Genomic DNA, 24,940 nt, shown 5'->3' on the forward strand with positions numbered 1-24,940 from the left:
AGCAGCAGTATTGCATAATGTAAATTACATTACGTAAATTAATTTGGAACAAGGATAGAATAGTAAGTCTTTCGGACTACTAAAAACAGCCTATTCAAAAAGCAGTTATGTCTACAATATAAAAACTCACCTTTCAAAAATTAGAGAAATAAAGTCTTCAGGGGAAAAAATAGAGATGAACGATCTGAAACTGAAGTTCTACAGTATTTACAATGAAACATTAAATATGACAGAATCACAGATGTTCCTCAGATCACTTGAGATACTTGGCGAAATTCTTATTAAGTTGAACTTTGCTAAAATACTATAAAAACTTGGGTCCTGATTCATTTAAAGTTTACATTTATCTAGCAACAGCTCTTAAAAAAATAGTAAGAAACAAAGTATTCTATTTAGCGTTTTAAAAAGACATTAAGGAAAAAAATAAGAACAAATCAATGTTTTTAAAATTTGAGTTGTTCAACATACGTACATACAGAAATATGCAATCAGTAATCCATCATAGATCACCATAAAACACTTCAACTAGGTTCGTTATATTTGATAGACTCTACTTACTGCTATGCCACCTCATCTCTGGCTCCTCACCTGTAAAATTTACAGTTGGACTAAATGCCCTCTGAGGTCTCTCATTTCTAAAATTCTATGCTGCCATTAAATGCCTGAGTGTTGCAATACATATTTTCACATGAACATTTTCTGAAATCATTTCAAGGACCCCCAGAGAGGCAGTGACATAAAGAGTATTTGATTCCGGAGTTAACAGGCCCAGATTCTATCTTTGTTCTGCTTCTTCATACTGACCTAGGTGTCTGGGAGGAGTGCTCTAATCTCTCTGAACCTGTCATCTGTAAAAGGAGGGTGTTGGAAGTAGATCTCTTCCCATTATCCTGTGATACATACTTTTTAAAGGTATAGAACAATCCTGCTGTAGATGATAAAAATACTTAAATTGATAGCATATGTTTCTATGTAAACTAATCTGATTCCTCTTCTCCACGGTAAAGACTTTTCGCATGTGTTTAAATGTTTTTAAAAATTAGCCATTCTTGAAAAACTGTCAACTTAACCATAAGGCTTAATTTTAAAAACCAATTTGTAGAAATAGTGATCAGAATTAGAAGAGAAATTAAGATCTCAAAACACACCCCACCCTAATGTTAAAGTGGCTAAATAGCTAAAAACAGAATTAAGACAAATATAAATTGTCTTGGTTTCAAATCCAGTTTAGAAACTAGTTCTATTGCACTTGACATCTCTAAAACCTGGCATTAAAGTGTTCAACTAAGAATTTTTTTTTATTTTAAAAAAGTCATGGCAATAAATCTATATGACCCAAAGCTGAATATTTTACCAAGAAAAACAGTAATGAAGAATACACCCCAAGTTATCATTGGAGAACTGATGCAATTTAGGGTACCAAAATAAACTTTCTTATTGTGGCTTTCAGCATGTTGACAGTATTGGATAGTGACTGATAAATGAATTGTTGTAACTGAAAATGTGCTTGGAATCAAACAATAAAACAAGAATAAGAATACTAACATGTGCTAACTACATAAAGAACCCTAGGAACTGCTGGAAAACGAAAGGCAAATAAGGTTTCTCCTATTAAAAACTGTATCAGAGTACTTTAACCAAGTAAGATAGGTTAGGGCCAAACTGATTGCTGCTATTCTCTTCACATCAGATGTCACCCTGCTAGCCAATTCATATTGATCTTACAGCTAAGATATCTAGATCTTCCATTTACACAGCTAATTTGTTAATTATGTACAGAATTTTGCAGTTAAAGCTATTTCCTTCTTCCTGGTTTTCCATAGTTCTACCCTGACAAGATACTTTTGAGTTCTTAATTCTGTAATCAAATTATTTACTTCCTAATTGTGGTGTTATTAACAAATGAGTAACTTGGCTAATAAATTTATGCTTAATAAAAAGTGAGAGCCACTGTCTAACCTATGGATGCTATTTTTATATGGGCTAAAACATCCGAACCAAGTCTTTCATCTCTCTCAAAGCAGGACAACACATATAAAACTATTGAAAGGGAAGTTTAAAATAAGAGGAAAAAGCCACTCACAACTGAAAGTAAGTTTACTTACCTTATAAGCAGAATATTGTGTTGAAGTGACACACAATGTATCATGGAAAGATTTATGTAAGGGTGTATACTTTTGTTTACCAGAGGGTCAAAATGGCCATATTACCATACTACCAGAAATTTTTTTTTCACAAGCTCAGTAACAGTCAAAAAACAAATAAATCAGGCACAGTGGCAGAATTTTTTAATAGTTATATTTCAAATACAAGTACAAGACAGAAAATATGTCTATAATCTATGTCACAATGCCCAGGTAAACTTGAATGGCAGCAAGAACGTATTAACATTTGTTCTTCAGCATGTTTTGAGCCTGTTAAAATTTCTCTCTTATCCCACCTTTTCATAAGAGGCCAGTCTTCACAGCCACACAGAAGAAAACTTGAAGGTAACCAAGAGTATTTCTCTTGGTGCATGATCTCCTTGTCTGTGAAGTTGCTATTGATCTACAAGGGAGCTTTCAGCCTTTATGGCTAAAATAAGTTAAGATATGCAAAGAGGGAATGGGTTCATTGAAACTAGAGTCTTTCCCACCTCTAAAGCAGTCTCACCTTCAGTTCTAGCCTTCTTTATTCCAGGAGACTCGACATCTTCAAAGGACCGCTTTCGATTTGTCCCACCACTAACATGATTAGGAAATGCATTCTGATGAACCCCATTTAAGGTGCCATTAGTATAGAAACGATTCAGATGACAATTCTGGAGGTTTAAGAGAAACTGGGCACATTCTTGGAAACCCTGGGTTTGTGCAATGTCTGCTGCTGTCAGGCCACTGGCATTTCTTAAGCTGCATAATACAAAAAAACTGAATTACATTCCATTAGCAGTTTAACTTGGCTGCTGCTCCTGTTGTTCTTACTGACTAACTATCTGAAGGTGATATGAGAGACAGAGAGAAAGACTATGCAAATTTACAGCAAATTTTCGTTAAAGAATAAGTAAATCATCTTAGTTCTTTAACTAACTTTTGCTCTTATACATCTGGTTTCTAAGCAAGATTTGGAAGACAGTGTATGAAGACAAAAATCAATATTCTAAACTCCCTTTAAAAAGTTATATTCCTATTTAACATAAATAGCATAATAAAATGCTTAATCTGAAGAATCAGAACTTTATACTAACTTCAGACTAAGCTTGAATCCTGAATTCTATCATCTGCCTATACTTATTTTATAATCCAATATTCTATCTTGAATAAAAAGTTAATTATATAATCAAAACAAACATGTACTAGTAATTGTCCATGGCATTCATATAACAAGCACTATTCTGCCTAATGAAAAAAAATGTTACTGATAAAATTTAGGTCTGCTCATAGCAAATTTTATTCAAATATGTGACACTATAAGTGGAAAGCTGGGGAGGTGGGGGAAGAATTATCTTGACTCCGAAGTTAGTTATCCTAATTATTTTATTGAAAGACCTTATGTACTACTTAGAAACTAATCTTGCATAGATGATCACTTGGTTACAAAAGCTGGCCAAGACTGAATGAGAATTCCCTTTGGAAAGTCTGCTTACTCACTTTTAAATAGTTCTCTATGATAGAATATATATTACTTAAAAGAATCAAGACTTTGATAACATTCAAAACATGAAAAGATAAAAACTTAAGTTATCTAGTTTGACTGAAAATTAAGATTAAAGTATTAAGTGGAAACAATAAAAATAAAGGTGACCATTAATTTTTTTCAAGCACAAATTAATTTTAAAGTTATCACTTAGGCAGTTCATAGCAAATGAAAATAAAGGACAAAGCTATTCCATGTTGAAGTCTGCCTGGAAGACAAGAATACATATTGTTTTGTGGAAGAAAAAAAACCTGTAAAAAAGCAAAAAATCAGTTAGCTGAAGGGTCAATTAATTAGAAAAGTATCTAATAAGTAAAAAACTAAAATATTCTCCATACCTATTCACTATATAGTAGTGGCATGATTAAAAAGAAGATTAAGTGCCACAATTTGAAATGTTTTAGATAAAAATTTAAAAGCCCTTAATCTAAAATCATTTCCTAGAATCACTAATAAGAATGAGAAACATCCTGAGACAAAGTATTCCAAAGCCATAGATTCAACAGCAAAACAGAATTTCATGCGCACAGATGACCACAAGATTTATATTAGTTCTTTGTCAAACTTCTAAGGAAGACTGGAGCTCAAACAAATAAAAAAAGTAATGAAATAATTTTCTTCAAATATGAGATTAGATGAGAAAAACTTAAGAACAATTTAAATATCAGAGCTTTATAAATACAAACTCAAATGCTTTAGAGGAATTTCACTTTCAGTGTTGTTCAAGAATAAAAATGCTAAAGAAGGTATAAGAATTCTACAGGAAAAAAAGGCTGACAAATGAAAACAAGTTAGACATCTTTATGATTCCTGAAGAGTATCACTGATAATTTCACTAACTATTCAAGTAATAAAATCTGACGAATGTTATTAATTTAACTAATACCCAAATTTGAGGTAAATTTGGATAAGCAAAGAAAATGAAGTTAAGTCAGAATATTCTAGAGGGTTGTTTGTACAAAGGGAGTTGTATAAAATGAAGTGCTTGACTACACTTCAAAATAGTAATACACTGTACCTAAAAAAGGCTGAAAGACGGGCAACATGACCAATAATGTAACAGAGCTAATGTATAAATGCATAATAAAAAAGATTAAGACTCTAGCTTAGAAAAAGTTGTCTAAGAAGCCTATAAATACTATGAACATTGGCTTGCTCTCCAGATCCAGTAATAAAGTGCCACTCCCCACTAAAACCTGAGGACGTACAAAATTAGGAGAAAGACTCAAATATTACTATATGGAATAGGAAGTTTTGAGAACATACGCCCTAAAAGTTACAAATGTTGAAAATATAGACTTAGATGATTTCAATGATCTCACAGGTTAAACAGAAGCGATTTGAAGGAATGTCTGAATTTAGAAAGTTGATACAAGGAAACATCATCTTCCTACAAAATAGCCTTCAATGCTCATCAAAGAGAATATTAGGCTGGATGGATCATGAGTTAGCCTGGTATGGTAATTCCTATAGTCTTTTAAGTGAAATTAGTATCCTAAAGAAAATAGTACCAACATGTTTACTGCCAGGAAGAAAAAATTACTAGGGATGAGAGAGCAGAATAGTAACGGTTGTTGAGTTATTTTCCTAGTGCCCCCTTTCTCCCTCCCTCAAGGCAAAGGACGTGTCTTTACAAAATTTTCACAAAGAATGGCATTAGCCCTTATTTTGGATAGTAAGTCAAACTAGAAAACTTAAAATGCATTCTGATTTCCCACAAGATTTAATAGAATTAAACAGAATTCTGCTGGTTCCTAAACTATTTGTAGACTTAAAAGAATGTTAATCAAAAACAAACTGGTTATGAGCCAAGAATCAGGAAACAAGGGTTCAAGTTTTCTTTAGGAGATTCAAATTTCCCCAACCAAAGAACAGATAGGACAGCACTAGTACTTCAGAAGTGATGACTGGTGATGATCTAATTCTGTATCACTAAACATAAAACCTTCTGATGTTCTGATGACAACTTCACAATTCATAATTCACTTCCAACGTCCGATAAAAGCCCATCAATCATAATGTTGTTAGCTTCGCTGTTTTGTCTTCTTTGGGGATGGAAGGCAATGTGTTTTTCCACTATATTGGACTTGGAGTCATGAAAGACCCAGGTTCCAATTCTGTCTCTCATGCTAGGCAACTTAACCTTTCTAGGCCTCAGTTTCCTCATCTATAAGATGGCCTACAAAATGGAACAACGCCTGTGGCACCTGCTTGTGAGGCTCAAAGAAGATTAACATACAGAAAGTGCTCAGTAAACTTTAGATGTCAGTATTAGTTCGTATTTGGCAATCTATACATACTAACACATAATAGCTCTTCTATGAAACTTTGTAACTCTTTGCCTGTAATCTGTACTGATCTTATCATAAAATGACCTGTTCTCATAACTTAGAACTTTATTACACTAGCATGTAATTAATTGGGAATACTATATTTTGTTCACTGATTGCTTCATTTGTATGTACTGTCTTCCCAATTAGCTTATATGCTCCTCTGAAAAAGACCATGTCTTTTGCATCCCATGGGAGTGGGCACACAATTAAGTATTTATTGAATATGCAGTTAAAAAAACATTAATTATATTAACTATGTGTTTTAATAAAGGTTATGTAATGACTTTTTTTGGTTTTAATTGCAGATCTAATTTCCAATCTCAATTCTTAATCATCAGAGGCTTATAATCTTTAATACCTCAGAAGTCTAGAGATAACATAAATAACACTTATTGGCAGTACTAAGGACTCATATTGCTTTAGGGTTTTTTTCTTTTAAAAATTTCAAGTGGTTTAATATATACTTTAAAAATCACTTTGCAATAACAGTGGTTTAAAATAAACCAGGCAAAAATTATCTTACTCGTTTCATTTCTTAAGATATTGCCATAGTAGTTATTTTCAAATATGTCATTTTATGTAGGATGAAAAGAAAAAAAAACGGTCTGAAATGAGCAGCCAAAGTTGCAAAATGTTGTACCTCTGCGATCACCTAATCCAACACTGCTCATTTTATAGGTGTGGCAACTGGGGCCCAAAGAAGTGAAATGGATTGCCTAAGGTCACCAAGAGACTTAGCAGCAGAGCTGATAACAGTGCAATGGTGCATTGCTGACTCCAGGGCAGCGAGCTTCTACCCTCTTGTCTCTTAAAATGCTATTTTTTCCCCTTAAAACAGTCACAAAAACACAAATAACTTTTTGTGCTTTCAATCTACTTCTTATATAATGAATATATATCCAATTTTAATACCTTCTCTATAAAAAAGATATTACTCTAAAACATAAATACTGTCATGAAAATATTTCACAACTTAGAGCACCCTCACACTTAGAGGGTTTGGCAACAAAATAAAATCCCTTTTGGATCTGATATCTCATAACAGAGCAAATAGTAACTCAAGACTGATTAATTTTAACAAAATTTAAACGACTTCACAAAATACTCTTTCTTAATACTTCTGTGCTTTTAAGAATTACAGAGTAAATTTAATATCCAAAAAAGCACTTAGGTCTTTCAATTTTGTAATTTTTTATAACTATCTCAAAATGATCTTGACTCTACATTTTTAAAGTCTGAAGAGTTGTCTATTGAGTTAAGTTACTGTTTCAGAATGTATATATTAAGGTACTCACTCCAAAGGGAAATTAAAAGCAATTGGAGCCCCAGTGCTACACAAAAGCTTAAAAAAATAAAAAGTTTCCAAGAACTATCTTTAATGACAATTAAAGCGATAATGAAATTAGACACACTAATCTAGGACTAGGTCTCTGAAGACAAAAAAAAATTAAAGAGAGAAACAAACACCTTAGACTTGAAATGCCTTTTAAAAAATTTAATTTGCCATGGATTTATGTAGCATTAAAATAAAAACCTAAAAACTGCACTTAATAGGCTGTCTTGAGTTTTGAATTACAACTGAAAGTACATCTAGTAGTCCTAAGGTTATAACTGTTCTATATTTTAAAGATAAATGATAGTAGCAGAACAGTAATTTTTTAGACAGTTGTTTGAGAGACAAATAGAAATGTATAGAGTCATTTTATCTGTACATCCATTCAAATTCATGATTATTATACTTTTACTAAGACTAGTATATATAGGCTATATATACGCACACACATTATGGACTATTTGAAGAAATATTTTAATCGAGGTCAACCATTTTCTCCCTACACTTAGCTTTCTTGATTTCTCTGAATTTTTCTATAAAACAATGGGAAAACATGAATTAACAACTTTACATGGGGGTTACCTGCACTGCTCAATTGCAGGCACAAAAAATAGGTACTTGTGTAAGACAGATACTTATGCTCCCTTTGACTGACCTATATTATTTACAAGGAAAAGTCTGTGTTGCACACAACATCTAACAAGAGTTAGACGTGGTTTTGTTGACTTAAAACTGGGTACTGAAGCAAAGAAATTTTTTTAAAAATCCCTCTAAAAGAAATATGTTGCTAGCAACTCTTTATACTTTCCACTTATAGTGTCACAGGAATAAAGGTAGTATATGAATACACTTTTCTATAAAGAAAAACCAAATTATTTTAAGCTTTTTTTTAAAAAAAAAAAAAACTCAGTATTTACAAGGAAATTACTGAAAAAGCTTTTTTTTTGAAAACCTGAGTTTCACATCACCTCGTCATGTTTTGTTAATGCCATGCGACAATATAAAATAATAAACCACATCTTTTGAATATCAATGTAATATTTCTGTTAAAATACTGATCTCAACTTAACTATTGTTAGTTTAGTTTACAAATAAAGGTAGATATCATAAATTAGGATAAGCAAAGCATGCAAATCTAAAGATTCTATATCTGAATTCCTAGATTAGCATTAAAACCAATCACCGCAACAAATACCTCAACAGTATGCCTTGTGTGGAGAAAGGAAGCGATACTGAACATTCAATGCCACAACTGTAAGGTTTTCGGAGAAGCACCTGTGGCAGTTTCAGCAGTTTCTATATGGAATGCTCCCCCTTTCTAGGATTACTTGAAAAAATCAAGTCAATTCGAATTACGTAGCTGTAAAACATTGACATGTGTAGTTTTTACAGTTTCAGAATCTTCTGTTTGATTTAAAACGGGCAAGGGTTCATAAAACAGGAAACTTATATCATAAGGGATCACATATTTGCAGGCAACATTTAGATTAAAAAAATACATATACATACATATGGTGCAGGAGCACATTATTCATTGCATTTAAGCCATTGTCATGTGACCACCTTAACCATGAGATACTGTGACAGGACACTGCCATCTTATAACGATATTTTTTAGCATGAAGCCAATTTAAGTCTGTCAATATTCCGATAAAAATTTAACAGTATGGACTAAAAACCATTAGTCAACTCACGATTCTGGTAACTTTATAATTTGGTTTGCTGTATCTCAAATACATTAGTAACTATTCCTAGACAAAAATAAGCAAATACATGGAATCATTAAAAAAAAGATCAAAACATTATATGTCTATATGTACAGAGACAAACATTAGCATACTAGTCAATTTCTTCAGTAAAATAATTTGAAAAGTACATGTATATAAATGTATATATTTTTAACCCTTTGGTATCCAAATAAAAATTTTGAAGTAGGTATGAAGAATGTCTTACATACATATTCTGTAGGTAACAGTTTATAAGAAGAAACTACACATTTACAAACTTTCTACCTAAAGGACGCTTGGTGCCAAGTTTTCATTTCAAGTTTGAGATACTGAAGTTGATCTTGTAATGCAGCTGTCTGAAGCCAAATTAGGTTTACTTACATTAAAATACTTGAAGAATTTGTTATCCCATTAGTATAGAAGTCCTGTCTACCAACACTGTATGCCTTAGTACATAGTTATTAAAATTTTGCTTAATTAAAATAAGATTTATTATTTCTAATGCTGTGGATAATTTCAGCGGTGACAGGTATGAAGTCGCATTTTCTATTTTGTAATTAAGGGTTTCGAAACACAAAAGAAAATATCCAGATCTAGAGTCCATTGGCTGCATTTAGAAGCAAGACTTAAAAATGTTTATCAGTCAAAGTGAAGCATGTGTATTACTCCAGATAATTATGGAGAAAAAACTCCACCTCAAGCCAAATGCCTAAACTGAACTATTAAGAATAGAATATGATCATCCTACTTTTCTCACAGCTTGCATGTTAATATAGATTCTATCTTCACTCCTAAGTAAATAATTCCTTAATATGCTTGCCTTTACACTGATAGCTAATAAAATTTTGAAAGAGCCTGGAAATCAGAAATACAGAAATTTAAAAAAAGCAAAGTTGGAAATAATCGGGTTCAATTACACAAACATTATTTAAGCATCTGGCCAGATACAGGGATACACAGACAAAAATATAATAGTCTCCTAACTTTCAAGGAATTTACATTCTACTGGGGGGCACGGGACAGGAATTATAACTACAAGAAACTTGAAGAAGAGAACACGAAGCTGGATATGAAGAGGTAAAGGAAAAGCTTCTTGTATAACATAGCATCTAAGTTGAACGCTAAAGGAAGCTAGAGATTCTACAGGTAGAGATGAAGATAGGATACAATGCAGACATAGAGATGGTATATGAAGGGTAAAAATATTAAATAACTCTGGAAAAGGAGGCTAGAATAAAGACTTGAAATGCCAAGCAGAATTTCTATGTCCTCCTTGAAGGCTGTAAAATATTCTTGAGCAGGTCACACAGTCAGACCTGTGTTTTAGATTATTTCAGCAGTTATGTGGGAAGTTGGATTAGAGAGTAGGAAACTGTAAGCAGAGAAAACATTTAGTAATCCACCACAACAGTCTGGTTTAGAGGTGAACTACAATAGTGACAGCAGGAGCAGAAATGGTGACAGACATAAGAAATATTGTGGAGGCTGAATTATCAAAAACTGACAATTGACTGCATTTGAGATAGAAAGGCTGGAGAAGGAGAGTCAAGAGATAAGGATGGTTTTGAGGTTGCAAACCTGAGTGACTGGAAGGATGGTACACCTTTAACAGCAATAAAGGTGGGTTGAGGAAAAGTGGGTTTGAGGCGGTAGAAGATTAGTTGTGATGCTGTGACAGAAAGCAGAGGTAAAAATGACCAGCATGTAGCTAGTTATGCATCACTGGAGTTCAGGAGAGAGATTAAGGTTTTATATGTATATACATACATCCATGTGTGTATACATATAATGTATTGAATTTAACATAACTTGAACTATTTGCAGAGAAATTCTACTTGAACCTCTGGGAGCTAATAAGAGTACCAAAAGAATAGAAGAGAGGGCAGGAATCAGATGTTTCAGCCAAGGAGACTGAGAAGGAAGAGTTAGATAGGTAGGCAGAGACCAGTGCCACAGAGGCCAATGGAAGAAAGAATATACAATAGAAGGAGCTGGTCAACAGTATCAAAAGCTGAGGAGAGGTCATGGGGAATTAGGATGGAAGAAAGGCTACCAGTAATCTCGGTAAGAGTAATTACTACCAGATCATTTCAGTTGAATAGCAGGGCTAGAAGCTTGAATAGTGAGGAAAGAGGAGGCAGCAAGCCCAGATAGTTCTAGGAGTTTACCAGTTCAATAGGACTATACTTGAGGGGAACAGTAAGGTCAAGTGAAATGTGTTTGATTCTTTTCCCCAAGCTTCTGGAAGCCCTGGACATGCTTTTAGGCAGTATTGATGAAACTATTATCATTGTTAATAACAACAATAACATCTATGTAGTGATTTAAAATTCGAAAAGCACTTCACAACCATTACCTCATCTGGTCCTCGAAACGGCCCCCTGAGGTATGTGCTACTGGTATACAACTATTTCACAAGTGAAGCTCAGACAAGAAAAATGACTTGCCCAGGTCACAAAGCTGCTAAACAGAATTCACTCAAGATTCCCTTTCTACCTCATATCATACAGCCTGAAGCACAAAGAAACAATGAAGATTGGTGTAAATGACGAGTTAAGGTCCTGGAGATATGGTGAAAAGGACCAAGGAAATAAGTAAGGGGCTGGCCCTAGTACAGAGAAAGGCAACCTCTTTCTTAGAGACTGGAACAAAAAAATGGAAAACAATGGACGATATATTTGATTTTTGAAGTAAGGAATAAGAAAAAATAGGAAATTCAGTTAATCAGTTTAGTGATTTCCATAAAGTACAAGGCATGGCCCTTTGCATGGCTCTAGAAAAACTGTAATACCTCCCCTAAAATAAATCTGATGGGGCACATAATTTAATTGAGTAATCACTGCAAAAAGCTTCAAGTACTTTATGCATTAGGTTAAGATTAACCCAATCACTTGAATACTGACCCTAAAGGAGCACAGGCAAAAGTTATACAACAAGAGATATTACTTTTATTCAAAACCATCAAGGTCCTTCACTGAAGAGTTAAGAATTTAAAAAAATAAAGAAAAATATAATAAGCAGAGACCATTTTCCAAATGAGAGGCTATGTACCTCATACTCAAACTTTTAGATAATGTAGGCTACCTAAAATTTTTTAAATTACCCAGCCCATTTAGGTAGAACCAATTCAAGACAGTAATTTTAATTGTGCTAATACCAGATAGAAAAATTCTTAAATTTCAAATCTTTGCTTTCTCTTACAGTGCATACCTATGTTAATTAGTAATTAGTTATTTTTAAAATCTATTGGACTCTCATACATCTGAGGTAATAAAGTATTGTCTCTCAAGGTGAAGACTACAATTTTTCATAACACATGGAACATTTTTAAACTGAAAAAAGATCTTTAAATGCTTAGGTTTCCTTAGCTCCAAGTGAACTTTCCTATAGGCAATACCTGGAAAATCCACAGACCAAAAAATCAAGAAGAAGAGAAAGGAAGCTAACATAATTTGTATTCTAGCTTTAAATGATAGCTGCTTTTATTTGCAACTACAAGACACAAATTGGGAACAGATTATGTCAAAAAATTTAAAAATACAGCATTTTATAAGACCTGAACACAGATGGCAATATTTTTGTGCTACAACACAGGTCTCTCAAATCATGTTAAAACAAACACCGTACTTCCCAACTTTACCAATGGCCCACTTATTTTAAAGCAAAGTGTGAATCAACAAAATTCTAAAACAATAACTGACAGTCCACTAAAGTTTGTTTTATCAGAATTCTACCTATGTCACCTGGAAAAAAAAATTCTAAAGTATCTGCTTTGCAAAATGGTTTATGAATGTATTCCATTAACATTTAACACTGAAGCAATGATCTACAAGTGTCAAGAAAATACAGGTTAGCTTTATGTAATAAAAGTTTAGCTATCTCAACTACAATTGGGGTTCTCTATGGCTTAGCCAAAGCTACCAAACATGTAATTCACAAGACTCAGATGAGGTAAAATGTGCCCCATGGCTCATTCGGAATGTTTTACTCTTTATAATAGGAATGCCAGCCACAATGCATGAGTAAACAGAGTCCTATAAGCTCAACTGTATCCTACTTTATTTCTATTCAGAAAACCTAAAACAGTAGAGCCAATAGGGTGACTGTTTCCTCCTGAAGAGAAGAAAAGAAAATATAGTCAAGATTTAGTTTGTACTTTATTAAAACTATGGCTACTCAAAAAGTATTAATTTTTTCCTCTATATTACCAGAGATTAGCTATTTAAAAGTAGTCTTATGAAAAGATGAGAGCAAAAAGAAAAATATGCTTTGAGTTTGTCAATCTCCCTACTACAGGATATATTCTGTGAAACTGGTAGCTGTAGTTAGAAAGTTTGAAGTAACCCTATATACACAATCGAACAAATATAAATGCTAAGTACTAAAAACCAAACCTAAAAGATAAAAATTTCTTGCAGAAGTCTATAACTTAAAAGTATACAAACAAAATCATTGTAAAATTATCTGATTTTCTAAATTTATATGGCAAAAATGTTACATTATAATATTCAAGGAGGTGAGGAGTTTGGTTCTGTAATTTCTTTGGTATAGGCAACTCCCAGTGAGGAAACTCCTTATGCCAAATTGTATAGATAAATTTAGTATAACACATCTACAATATGCCCATTATATTTTTTAAGCCTGAAAAAGGTTTATCTCAAAGGGAAAAGAAAACATGGCACCAAAAGTTACAATTAACAAGCAAATTTTAAAAAGTCCAATTAACATACTCACGTGTGGTGCTAGAAAATTTAATACGATGCACGGCAGCTGATATGCGTTATCTTATAGTTGCAACCTACATTAACAGGTAAGTTATATAGCAACATTCTATCCACAAGTACTTGGTAGTTTCCTACTCACCCTTATGAGAATCTACCTGATGATGATCAGTGAAGCACATAATTTTAAGGTCTTGGATATTTACAAGAAAGCAAAATTTGAATGAAATAAATATAAAAGAAACTTACTTTTTCCATGTAAAAACAAGACCTAAAACATTCCCCTAAATATTAATGAAGGAAAAAGAGTAAATATAATTTAGCCCAGTATGTATAGAAATATAAAATAGCTAAATAAAGGCTTCCAAGTTAATCCATTCTATTCTAATGCTTTTAAAATTTATTCGAATTGCCAATTTCAATTTGCATATATATGTAGCATTACATATAAATATATAATAGTAGACCTATAACAGATATTATGAGAGTTTCATTATATTATGTTTGGGAGACAAAACTACAAAAAATTAAAAATTTGTGGAATGACAATCAATAAATAATTTCCTAATTAACTTATTGATAAAAATATTTTTAAGAATCATTTGGGAATTTCAAGGTTTTATTCCAAGGAATTATGCTGAATTAAAAACCCAGAAATATCATACCATAAAACTTTTATAGAAAAAAATCATTTTGGGATAGCTTCTCATTTGGATTAAATAATTTTCATTTTAAAGAAAAGAGTTAAATCAAGGAAATCACTATAATGAAGGTTTCATAATGAGTCTAGAAGTTGAAGCCATGTCCAATCAGATTGGGAAAGAAAGACACCTGAGAATCCTGGAATCAAGGGCAAAACTGCAAATAATCTATAGATAAAAATAAATATTTTCTGAAAGTAAAAAAACAATGTTGTTACTGGTTCAAATGATTAAACTATCTATTAAAATATGAGATGCCAAAAGCTACAGAATAAAAATATTCAAGTAAAAACTAAAGGCATCATTTTTATAAAAAATAATTTCAATAAGAGTGACTATATTAAATAACAAATGCTTATTTCCATAAATTATTTCATAATCATAATAGATTCCACCTCTGTTAACATTATTTCTAAAATTACACTGAGGAAGCATATGAATAATGTGCATTTAAACTTAGATATGCCTGATGAAAGGTAACTTTTAGCCACAATTATAGCTCTAAATAATCCTTTTTAAATTGTTGTTTCTAAAGGGGACATTTTTGAAAAATGGATTTCATGGAAATGTACTGCCTTAGAAAAAAAATTACGTAGATATTATATTAATAGCTAAACTTCCTTTCAATGTAGCATTCTATGCGATAACTGCAGGTCAAATTTCAGTATGACAAATTAGTAAAGTTTCCATGATCCCAAGCTCATTTCAATAGCCTGCTTTTGTAAAACAGTACTTAATCAAAGAAAACTCCATACATATATACAGTCCTTCATATTAGAACATAAACCATACTAGACTATGTAGTTTTGCTTTCCTGACAACATCCACAGCAAGATTTACTTTAAAGGCAGATCTACATATTGTTGGCAGAGCCAACAGTAAAATGGAAACCAAAGGGTTAAACGAAGTTAGATATATGTAACTTATTTCACTCAAAGGCCGAATTTTCGTGTTTCTAATTAGGAAAGTTTGAAATCAATTTTACAAAAAACATTTTTTTATTCAGTACATTATAATAAAGAAAAGCCAATACAGTTATTTTGGTTATTATAAGCTATATAGCTCACATCTGACTAAGGTTGACAGCTGTACCCATTTTGTTAATGCTGTAAATTGCAAAAGTACAAATTTTTAATTAAAAAAAAAAAATTAACCTTCTAAAAAGTTAATACAATGCAAATACAACACCTGAAATATATGACTAATGCAAAGCTACCAAACAGTACTTGTGTGCAAATCATATGCTCTCAGTGTATTTTAAGATACACTAAAGCACCAAAATTTCTCTACCAAGATCCATAAGGTCTTGTATTGAAATTTAAAATCATAATGCTACCACTGTGTCAATACCCCAGTAAGTTTTATGAGTGTGTTTGTATATATGTAAATACACACATCCATACAACTCCTCCAAGGAGCTGGAAAAAAAAATTGAAACTCACAATAGCCTTTTTTCAAAGCATAAGGTAGAAATCACCCTCATTTCCTAAGATGATGACACAGAGAGGTTATGTGACTTAGAATCTAGAAATTTGGAGATGGCAGGGCCTTAGATCCAGTCCCTTCATCTTATAGATGAAGAAACTGAGATAGAAATATTAAGTAACTTATGCAAGGCCACATGTCATGCAGAACTAAGAACTCTATAATCCAGTGCATTTTCCACTGCACTACACTGCCTCTCACCATAGAATTGTATGTGAAGTTAAAACAAAGCCAAACTCTTTGTCTGCTAGTGCTTAACAACAGAAAATTTTGCTTCTTCTGTGTCAGAGGTTAATTGGTTAAAAAAAAAATTAATCTAACAGTTAAACACTTTTAAAATATTAAGTGTCTATTCTAGTGTTCTTTTTACTCTACTCTGAATTATATTTTGTTTCAGTTAAAAAACAAAAACCACACTTACTCGATTTGAGCTCCATTAGCCACAAGAGCTCTTATAGAATCCATACTACCAGAACGTGCAGCTTTGTGAATAGGAGTTTCGCCCTCACAATCCTGCAAATAAAAACACTGTAAGTACTATACTTCTTATACTCATCTAATAAACAGTGGGCTTTTACAACGAGAATGCTATTAGCCAAATTTTAAAGCAGACAAAAATGTAAGTCTGAGGAAGAAAGAACAGGATCTTTTGGTTGGAATACAAAATTCATCTACTGTGAATATTTTTTAAAAAGAAAAATGAACCCAGGTGCAATCTTTCTAAAAATTAACAAAGCAAAAAACCCCAAATATACATCTTATCAGATGTCAATAATCCTAGGGGAAAAAAAAAAGATTTGGGTCATCAGTAGTGTAGAAGAAACAACAGCTGTATAAATTTCCATCACTTCTTTAAGACAGGTCTCAGATAAGAGGAAAAAAAGACTTAGTAAAACCAAATTTCTGAACAAGTTTTTTATAACATGAGTTAAATAGGGAACACGAACTACACCTGTGTTTTCACTGGAATAGGGAATTCCAGGTAAATAAATTGCTTCAACCAAGGCAAGTCAGAAGGCTCTCATACTTGTAAGTCAGGGAGAGTTATCTAGAGCAGACCAGTTAAGTGACTTGCCCACAGTCATAAGGCCACGATGTGTCAGAGGCAGAACTTAAATCTCTCTTTCTGGCTGAGGTTAACTCCCTCACCACTATGCCACACTGCCCCTCCATGAGCTAAGTACCTCCTGGAATACTTATTTTATGCCAACTAGAAGAATCATGTTACTGCTATAGCCTTCCAATCAGAGCTCGAGGGATACCATTTAAAAAATATGGAAATCTACTCTAATTGACAACGCGCTCTCACAGGCATTGAAGGCAAAACATGTAAGAGAAAGAAAAATATGCTTATCCATATCAGGAACCAGTCTTACTCCAAAAATATTTGAGATTTTAGCATGAACAACTTAAAATGGCTAACTAAAACCCTCTCTAAACCTTATCTATCTTTTACTTCTCAATGTTTATTGACTATGTAGATGTCAATAATGGAAAGCTAAATCCTTTATGAAGACTGGGGCTATATTAGCAGTGAAAGACCGCCAGATATATCATTTTCAAAGAGACAAAGAAATATAAAGCACAGGTGTGATATTTTGTTTGTTTATTGGGCTGTGGGGATTAAGGGCAACTAACCCACAGAAGAAAAATACAACTGCATCAACAAAGAAATGAAGAAAAAAAAAACCTTTGGTTCTTTCAAAAATCAAAAACAAATTGACAAGCATTTATCAAAATGTATATTTTTTACTTTCTTTTTGCTCTGGCATTTTGAAGCTTTTCATGATCTAACCCCTATCTTTCCTGCCTTCTTCAGTCCAAACACCCTGGCCTACCTGCTGTCCCTCACATGTAACACTCCCTCCATTATCTCTTGGCCTTGGCAATGGCTGTCTTCCCTGCATGGGATTCTCTCACCTGACAAATTCCTGGACTTTCTTCAAAATTCAGCTTAACTGCAACCTTATGAAAGAGACCCTTCTTGATCCTACTAACTGCCACTGCATCTTGCCTTCTAAAACCTTCCATCTGCCTTCTATACATCTTGTTATATACCTATTATGGACATTTTCTCCTCCAACAGAATGTGAGTTTCTTGGGGGCAGGGTCTGTTTTGCTTTTTCTTTATATCCCCAGGGCTTATCCCACCTCTGGCCACATAATAAGCACTTAGCAAATGCTTGCTGATTATCTGTTAGGGATTATGCTAGGTGCTGGGGCCACAAAAGCAAGGCAATCCAAACCTTTAATGAAAATACAATCTACTGAAAAGTTTCAACATATTCACAGATAAGCAAATATAAGCTATATACAAAATACAGTAATAGAGAGGGTGCTGGGCATTTTTCATTAATTCGGGGTTTTTTGGATGGACTCTTAATTTTTTGAATAATCCTGCATCTCACTAAGGAGGCTCTGTAATCTTCTACGGTTTGATGAAATCAGCATAAGGTCATCTGAAAAGAGATTGATGTTATATGGCTTCAGATCTTGAACACCACTATCTGTGAAGAATCAAAGTTTCAAGTGACTCAAAGAGTAATGTAATAAAGATACACATATTGGGCCAAGTAAGCATCAGCTAATTTCCAACAATGACCTACCCACAGAAAGTAGTCGCACCAGTACTCATAAAATTTAAATAAACCTAGAAGGTCTCTAGCACATTGATAGATCCTATGGGGAGCTTATGGATGACTACAGACAAGAATCACAAAGGAAGGCTACATGAATAGGTTTTGATCTGCAATGGAATATCCGTGTTGATGAGATTATGCATTCACTTAAGCACTGAAGGATTAAGTATTGGTTGCTTTTGGAGAAAAAAGGAGGAATAAGAGAAGCAAGAGGGGACAAATGTGTATATGGGGAGAAAAAAGAGGGACTGGAGAGAAGAAGATGGAGAGATTGCTGGAAAAGGTAAATTAAGGGGAAAAATAAGATAGGTTCGATAGATTCCAAAGTAAATTTTAAGTACAGGTTTATAGCCTACAAATTTACTTGTCCCAAGGTCTGCCATTTATCTAACTAGCTATATGACACATTTAAGTAACTTTATTTTCATAAATTCAAGTGATATACAACTTATCTGGGGAAAAAATGATACACACCAGCACATTGTGGTCATTTTATCTTTTCCAGTTTATAAATGAGCCACAGAATATTCCTAATTTTCTTCCACACTCTTTTGTAAATTTGGTTATGTTAGCTTTATAGTACTTATTTCTTAGATGTGTCATTTGCCAACTGATTTGTATTTATAAATAGATTCATGAATGGCACTCATCCAAAATATTCAATTAAAATAAATCCCAGCACTTTGAATAAAATTCAAACTCTGGTTAGAATATCAATTTTAAACACCAGAGTACAAATTGGTCACAAATGAAAAAAAAAAATAATTACGTCCAGTCACATTCCATACCTGTTTGTTAATGTTGGCTCCAGCTTGGATCAACCAGATCAGGCACTCAGGATGTCCTCCAAAAGCAGCAATATGGGCAGGTGTTTGGGCAAATCGTGTCGTACAGACATTCGGAGTAGCACCAGCTCTCACCAGTTGTATTAAGCACTCCAACTTTAAGAAAAGCAGTGGGAATAAGAGAAATACTTATGTTAATTATACTATTAAATATACCTGTAAACGTTTACCCCAAATTCCAAATTAGTGATGAATCCCATTGAAAAAAATAAAATATCCAAATAAGACTCTTCAACTTCGAAGAAATCTCAAAGTTCACTGGTCTAACCTATTCTGAAGCAACAACATCCTTCAGAAATGGTCATCTCTAAAGGGGCAATTTCCCGTCAGTCTAGCACCCCATTCATATCCTACTCCATTCTGTTAACTGCTACACTCTTAAACTAGACATTTTCTGTATATACTCCCAAGGCTTCAAGTATAATCTCTGCACTAAACCTCACTAATCTACATATCTCTAACGCTGAGCTCTTTCTCAAGCTCTAAACACCCACATTTTCAACAGCCTACAGAAGATCATCTTGCTTTGCTGCCAAAACATACCTCAAATTCAGATTTCATTTCCTTTCCTGAAAGTCTTGTTTTACTTTCTGACTGGACACTATTTCAAGTGGTACCACCCTTCTCATAAATCTCCCGCATACAGCTGTAAAATCTTGTTCGTTTTATTCTCACTCTCCTCAATATCACTTGGACATATGTCCCTTTCAGGCTTTTCTCACTGGAACCACCCAGTCCCAGATCCAGCCTCCCTTACCATCTGGACTACATTAGCATTCTAATTGGTCTTCCAGCTTCCAGTTGTTTCCCCACTACAATTCACCCCTCAAACTATTTAACAGCCTAACCTTCCTCAAGAATAGATCTGCTGAAGTCACCCTTATATGGCTCCCTACCTATTGTTTACCAAAAAAAAAAAAAAAAAGTTCAAAACCTTTTGCCAACATCCAGGTTTCTCAATTATCTAGAACCATTTAAAATGTCAGAATTTTGACATCACTGCCGATCACATGTTCTACCTAGCTCAAGTGGGTTATTTCTAATCCTCACATCTCTGCCACTATGCCTTTCCTCATGTTATTTCCTATTTCTAAACTGCCTTTCTTCTTTCTACCTTACATGGTGAAATCTGTCACCTTAAAGCCCACTTCAATTCTTCAATCAAAACTTTCCTGTTTTCCCCTAACCTCACTTGGTGACATCACAAAATGCTTTACAATTTGCAAAGCACTTTGTTGAGATTGGTAGACCACTCCCATTTTAGAGAAAAACCGAGGTTTGCTGAGATTAAGAGTGTGACCCAAGGTCAAAGCAATCTAGTAAGTTGTGGAAGTGACACTTATCTTGAATTACCTTGCATGATAGTTGTATATGTGCAACATAAACACCAACCAGATTCAGGGATTAACTACCTCTTATCTAAATATTAGTAATTTTACCCAGTACCTATCTATAACCATGTTCTCTTGCACATACTACAGGGCAATGATTTTAACTGAAATTTTAACAAAATGTTTTCTTTTTCTCCCAATTACATCTAAAAATTGTCTTTAGCACTCATTTAAAAAAAATCTTTGAGTTCCAAATTTTCTCCATCCCTCTCTCACCTCCCCCCACCCCAAGACAGTAAGCAATTTGACGTTATACGTGTTCAATCACGCAAAACATATTACCATAGTAGTCATGTTGTGAATGACAGACCAAAAGAGAAAAATAAAAAAACACGAAAAAAAATAATATGCTTTAAGCTGCATTCAGACTCCATCAGTTCTATCTCGGTGGAGGATATCATTTTTTATCATGAATCCTTTGGAATTGTCCTGGTCTATTGTCCCTGGTACTGCTGAGACTAGCTAAGTCATTTACAGGTGCATAGTATTGCTGTTACTGTGTACAATGTTTTCCTGGTTCTCTCACTTCACTCTTGTAACAACAATGTTACTTGCAGCTACCATGGCTGTGTAAGAACACCACCAGCAGAACACAGGAGGGCTGCTAGCACATGTCCTTTGATCTGCTTTTCTAAAGGAAAGCAACTCTAAGGGGTTAACAATCTCACTGTAATTAAACATACATACACTTAGTTCAGGGGGAAAAGCCAGCACCCTGAACTTCAGAGAGAATACAAACAGAAATTACAAACATATATATATATTATATAAACAGAGCAAACACACACAGAAAGACAGGCCTTTATCTGTCTGACCAGGGACTTACAGTTTCCAGAGAGGCACACCAATATCTGGGTTTTCAGCTCCAACAGCTACCCAGAGTCTAGTCTGGCCAAATCACCAACACTCTACCAATGAGTGTGCCCCCAAAGGCAAAATGCTAACCTCAGAGAGTGTGTGTGTGTGTGTATACATACACACACACACACACCCTTTTTGAGGGCCTGAGGGCATCACACCTCTAGTGACCTAATTAGCAAAAGGGTATGGGCCTTCCTACAAAGGCAACTCTCAATCAAAGGCACTTGGTTGCCTTGGTGCTAAGAAGTACTCCAAAAGAAAAAACAGCATAAAGTCCCACTTTGCTTGCCCTTACAACTCTCCATCAGTTTAACTGAAATTTTAAAAGAAAAATTTTGCATGGGGGTGGTGGTGGATAGAAGTCACCCCTTCTTAAATGGCATATAAAAGATTAACACAAATTTTGACATGACACAAGTTCCATTTTTAATAAAGAAACTTGACTTTTGAATGTAAAAAAAACCACTATTAATGTATTTCTGAATTAGCAGCTTTATATATTATCTCAAAGGTTATGAATTGTCCTTTATCATCTGTTCAGCACCAGTCAGTAGGCTTACTAGGAATACTGGACAGTTTATCTCCTCTTCCTATGAAGACGAAGTTACTGGCTGCATTCATTCTTTACAGGAAGCAAATCCTCTTTTTTTTATATAGGGTACCCCTAAAATCTTACTGCAGATGTAAGCTATTAAACACCTGGTTGGTTACAGAGCACATCAGTTAAAATCTATATGCAGGGTAGCTAAAGTGAAGCTACGGTTGGATTAAAACCTCTAGCTACAATTACTCTTCTTGCCCAAATTAGCTGCTCTGTGATTCAGACATTCCTATACCACTTTCCCCTCTTCTTCCCCTTAAGAAAAGGCTATCAGTGCATACCCTTTGATCCACAGATACCACTACTAGGTCTGTATCCCAAAGAGATCATAAAAAAAAAAGGAAAAGGATCTACACATATAAAAATATTCACAGCAGCTCTTTCTGTGGTGGCCAAAATTTGGATATTGTGAGGATGCCCATCAACCGGCGTATGGCTGAACAAGCTGTGGTATATGAACGTAATGGAATACTATTCTTCCACAAGAAATAATGATCAGGCAGATTTCAGAAAACCCTGGGAAGACTTGCATGAAGTGATGCTGAGTGAAGTGAACAGAACCAGGAAAACATCATACACACTAACAGCAACATTGTGCTATGACTGCCCTTGACAGGTTTTGCTGAGAAGAGTTAAGTCTAAGTCAATTCCAAAAGACTCATGATGGAAAATGCTGTCCACACCCAGAGAAAGAACTGTGGAGTCTGACTGCAAATCAAATCATAGTATTTTCTCTCTTTTTTCCTCTTTCTCGTGGTTTTCCCCTTCTGTTCTGATTCTTCTTTCACAACATAACTAATGTGGAAATGTGTAATATGACTGTACACGTATAGCTTGTATCTGACTGCATATGCAGTCTTGGGGAGGTGGGGGAAGGAGAGGGGAAAATTTAGAACTCAAAATCCTATAAAAGTGAATGTTGAAAACTAAAAACATATTAATTTCAAAAAGAGGAAAAAAGTCTCTCTCTCCAGCCAGGAGAACATACCTGGCTCAAAGAAATGAAGTGATTCAACAAACATTATTTAGCACCTACTAAGTGCCAGGCATGGGGGTGGGGAATGCTCCAGGAGTTCACAGTATGTTGGGGGTAGGGTGGAAGAAAACACACAAACATGAAAACGACTATATTGAGGATAAATTGGAGATAATCAATAAAATGGAAAGGACTAACATTAAGAATTGGGAAAGGCTTCTCGTAGAAGGTGAAATTTTAGCTGTGACATGAAGGAAGCTAGGGAGGGCAGGAGACAGAGACGAGGAAATGATATTTCACATGCTCAAAAGGTTAACTGCCCGTTAACAATTTGGGGGGAAAATAAAAACCATAAGTTTTGAAATCAGTCAAATGGCATTACAGGGAAATATCCCAGCTCTTCCATAGAAGGGGTATAACTAATGCACTACTGTATGGTAAGACTAGATCACAACTTAAAATATACAACAAATGAAAGAAGGGGAAAGCCTTTAAGGAACTGTCTCTAAGGACAAGTCAACTTTTGCCTCCTGGACCCTTTCCATTTAAGTTCCACAAAAGCTGTCCATTATTAATGGATCTACTCCTCTGGACAGTGAGTTAGCCGCTCCTAGTGGTTCAATGGATGGAGCACTAGGCCTAGAGTCAGGAAGAACTGAGTTCAAATTCGTCCTCAAGACACCTCCTAGCTGTGTGACCCTGACAGGTCACTTAACCTGTTTGCCTTAATCCACTGGAGAAGGAAAAGGCAAACTACTCCACTATCTTTGCCAAGAAAACTTCATGGCCAGTATTAGCATGCTATGGTCCATGGGGTCATAGGGTCAGACATGCCTGAATGTGACATGAAGACATTTCTTTATGCCCTAAAGGGTTAGCTTATGCAATATATTAAGTACAATAAAGTTTTAATCGTATTTACTATTTTCCTTCATAAAACTATATTCCAATTTTATGTCTTTTTTATAGTTTCACAATATTTTGTTTTTCAATCATTTCAGTTGTGTGTCACTCTTTGTGATTCTATTTGGAGTTTTCTTGGCAAAGATACTGGAGTGGTTGACCATGTCCTCCTCCAGGTCATTTTATAGATGAGGAACTGAGGCAAACAGGGTGGAGTGATTTGCCCACAGTCACACAGCTACTAAGTGCCTGAAGCCAAATTTGAACTCAGGAATTTGAGTCTTCCTGATCCCAGGCTTGGCACTTCATCCACCGCACCACCTAAGCCTGCCCCCTTTACAATATTAAATATACAGTATTTGAAAAGCACCTTTAAAAAATTCCATAGGGCTGATTTTAAAGGCTAATTCTAAAAAGAATTTTTCAAATACTTACAAGCACAGAAATTTAAAACAACTTGTAGTTTTTGCACCTTAAAATATTGACTGAGTCACTGAAGTGTAAAGAATTTCATTTATACTGAAAAGACCAATGATCACCAATCTGAAAAACTAATACACAGCGATGTATAGCAGCTTACATTTGTTTTTAAAATATATTTTTAATAATTAAATTAATAAATATATGAATATTTTGCACATGTCAACTTTTATTTAATACCTGGAGAGCAGTGCTTTCCTATATGCTGTTCAAAATCTTGCATAATCCATAAATAACAGAATGTATTCATGCTTTAAATACCCTGGGAGGCA

General features: G+C 34.2%; 1 protein-coding gene across 1 annotated transcript in view; it reads right to left on the reverse strand.

The window, feature by feature from the left end:
• The window catches only part of ANKRD10 (ankyrin repeat domain 10), a 47,321-nt gene that overhangs the window by 17,440 nt on the left and 4,941 nt on the right, over window positions 1-24,940 (reverse strand). Inside the window, exons 2-4 of the mRNA XM_036753832.1 lie at window positions 19,400-19,552; window positions 16,394-16,485; window positions 2,653-2,888 (exon numbers count right to left, since the gene is read on the reverse strand). Coding sequence (XP_036609727.1) covers window positions 2,653-2,888; window positions 16,394-16,485; window positions 19,400-19,552 — 481 coding nt within the window. The remainder of the gene's footprint in view (window positions 1-2,652; window positions 2,889-16,393; window positions 16,486-19,399; window positions 19,553-24,940) is intronic.

This window comes from Trichosurus vulpecula, chromosome 4 (genome assembly GCF_011100635.1).
Source record: "Trichosurus vulpecula isolate mTriVul1 chromosome 4, mTriVul1.pri, whole genome shotgun sequence".
NCBI lineage: Eukaryota > Metazoa > Chordata > Mammalia > Diprotodontia > Phalangeridae > Trichosurus > Trichosurus vulpecula.